We start from the raw sequence: 771 nt of genomic DNA, 5'->3' as shown, positions 1-771 counted from the left end.
CCACGTCCTCCGCAAAGAGCTCGCCTCCTTCGCTGATGCCGACCTGATCGTCCTTCAAAGGTTGACTCGCCGTGGGCGGCTCCGGGGCATTCTCGATCGGCTTCGTCTTTGATGGGCCTTCGGTTTCGCCGCCTTCAGGCATCTCCTCGGCTGTACTCTCGACTTCCTTCTGGTCAGACGCGTTCACGATCTGGTTACTGACTGCCGCGGGGCGCTTCAGGATGTTCTTCGGCGGATCGTACTGCGGGTGATCGACCATGGGTCCTGCCGGCTCTACAGTCGGCACCTCTTCTTCGCTCACCGTGTCCGTGGTTGCTTGTAGCACCAAGTTTTGCCACTCTATGTACCGACGTGATCCAACGGTGACGAAGCCTTGACGTCTCGGCACCCGATCGCCTGACAGCCACACTCCCACCTGAGTGTGAGCAGGCAGACAGCTTGTCCGACCGCTGATGTTGGTCAGCTGCAGGTATCGTCGCCATCCAGCTCCTTCGACCAACGTAGGGATCCAATGTTCCCCACGTGTGAGCCACAATTTCTCCGACGGCTTAGATCGCAACGGTATCTCTATCTTCTAACCAGTTTCGATAACCTCGAGTTCTTCAAGGCGAACTGCACTGACGTGTTCACCGTATAGCGGACGCCGTCCTGACAGCTGGATGCGAATCTCATCCGGCAGACACAACGTCCCGTCGGCCAAATCCAATCGAATTCCCGCTGGGACCATAAAATCCATGCCGAGGATCGCGTCCTGGCCCGTCATTTCGCCAA

General features: G+C 57.8%; 2 protein-coding genes across 2 annotated transcripts; both read right to left on the bottom strand.

Moving 5' to 3' along the window:
- Positions 1 to 194: 194 nt before the first annotated feature.
- Positions 195 to 482, bottom strand: PPTG_23648 (hypothetical protein; the record flags this gene model as incomplete). The annotated part of the gene is made up of 1 exon (XM_008912280.1): positions 195 to 482. The coding sequence occupies one exon, from the start codon at positions 480 to 482 to the stop codon at positions 195 to 197; it is 288 nt and encodes a 95-aa protein (XP_008910528.1).
- Positions 483 to 574: 92 nt separating this feature from the next.
- On the bottom strand, positions 575 to 763 carry PPTG_14934 (hypothetical protein; the record flags this gene model as incomplete). The annotated part of the gene is made up of 1 exon (XM_008912279.1): positions 575 to 763. One exon carries the CDS (start codon positions 761 to 763, stop codon positions 575 to 577), a length of 189 nt encoding a protein of 62 aa, XP_008910527.1.
- Positions 764 to 771: the final 8 nt, after the last annotated feature.

This window comes from Phytophthora parasitica (assembly GCF_000247585.1).
Source record: "Phytophthora parasitica INRA-310 unplaced genomic scaffold supercont2.45, whole genome shotgun sequence".
In the NCBI taxonomy this organism is placed as follows: Eukaryota; Oomycota; class Peronosporomycetes; order Peronosporales; family Peronosporaceae; genus Phytophthora; species Phytophthora nicotianae.
The sequence above is the reverse complement of the archived record's forward strand: the minus strand, read 5'-3'. Positions and strand labels throughout refer to the sequence as shown.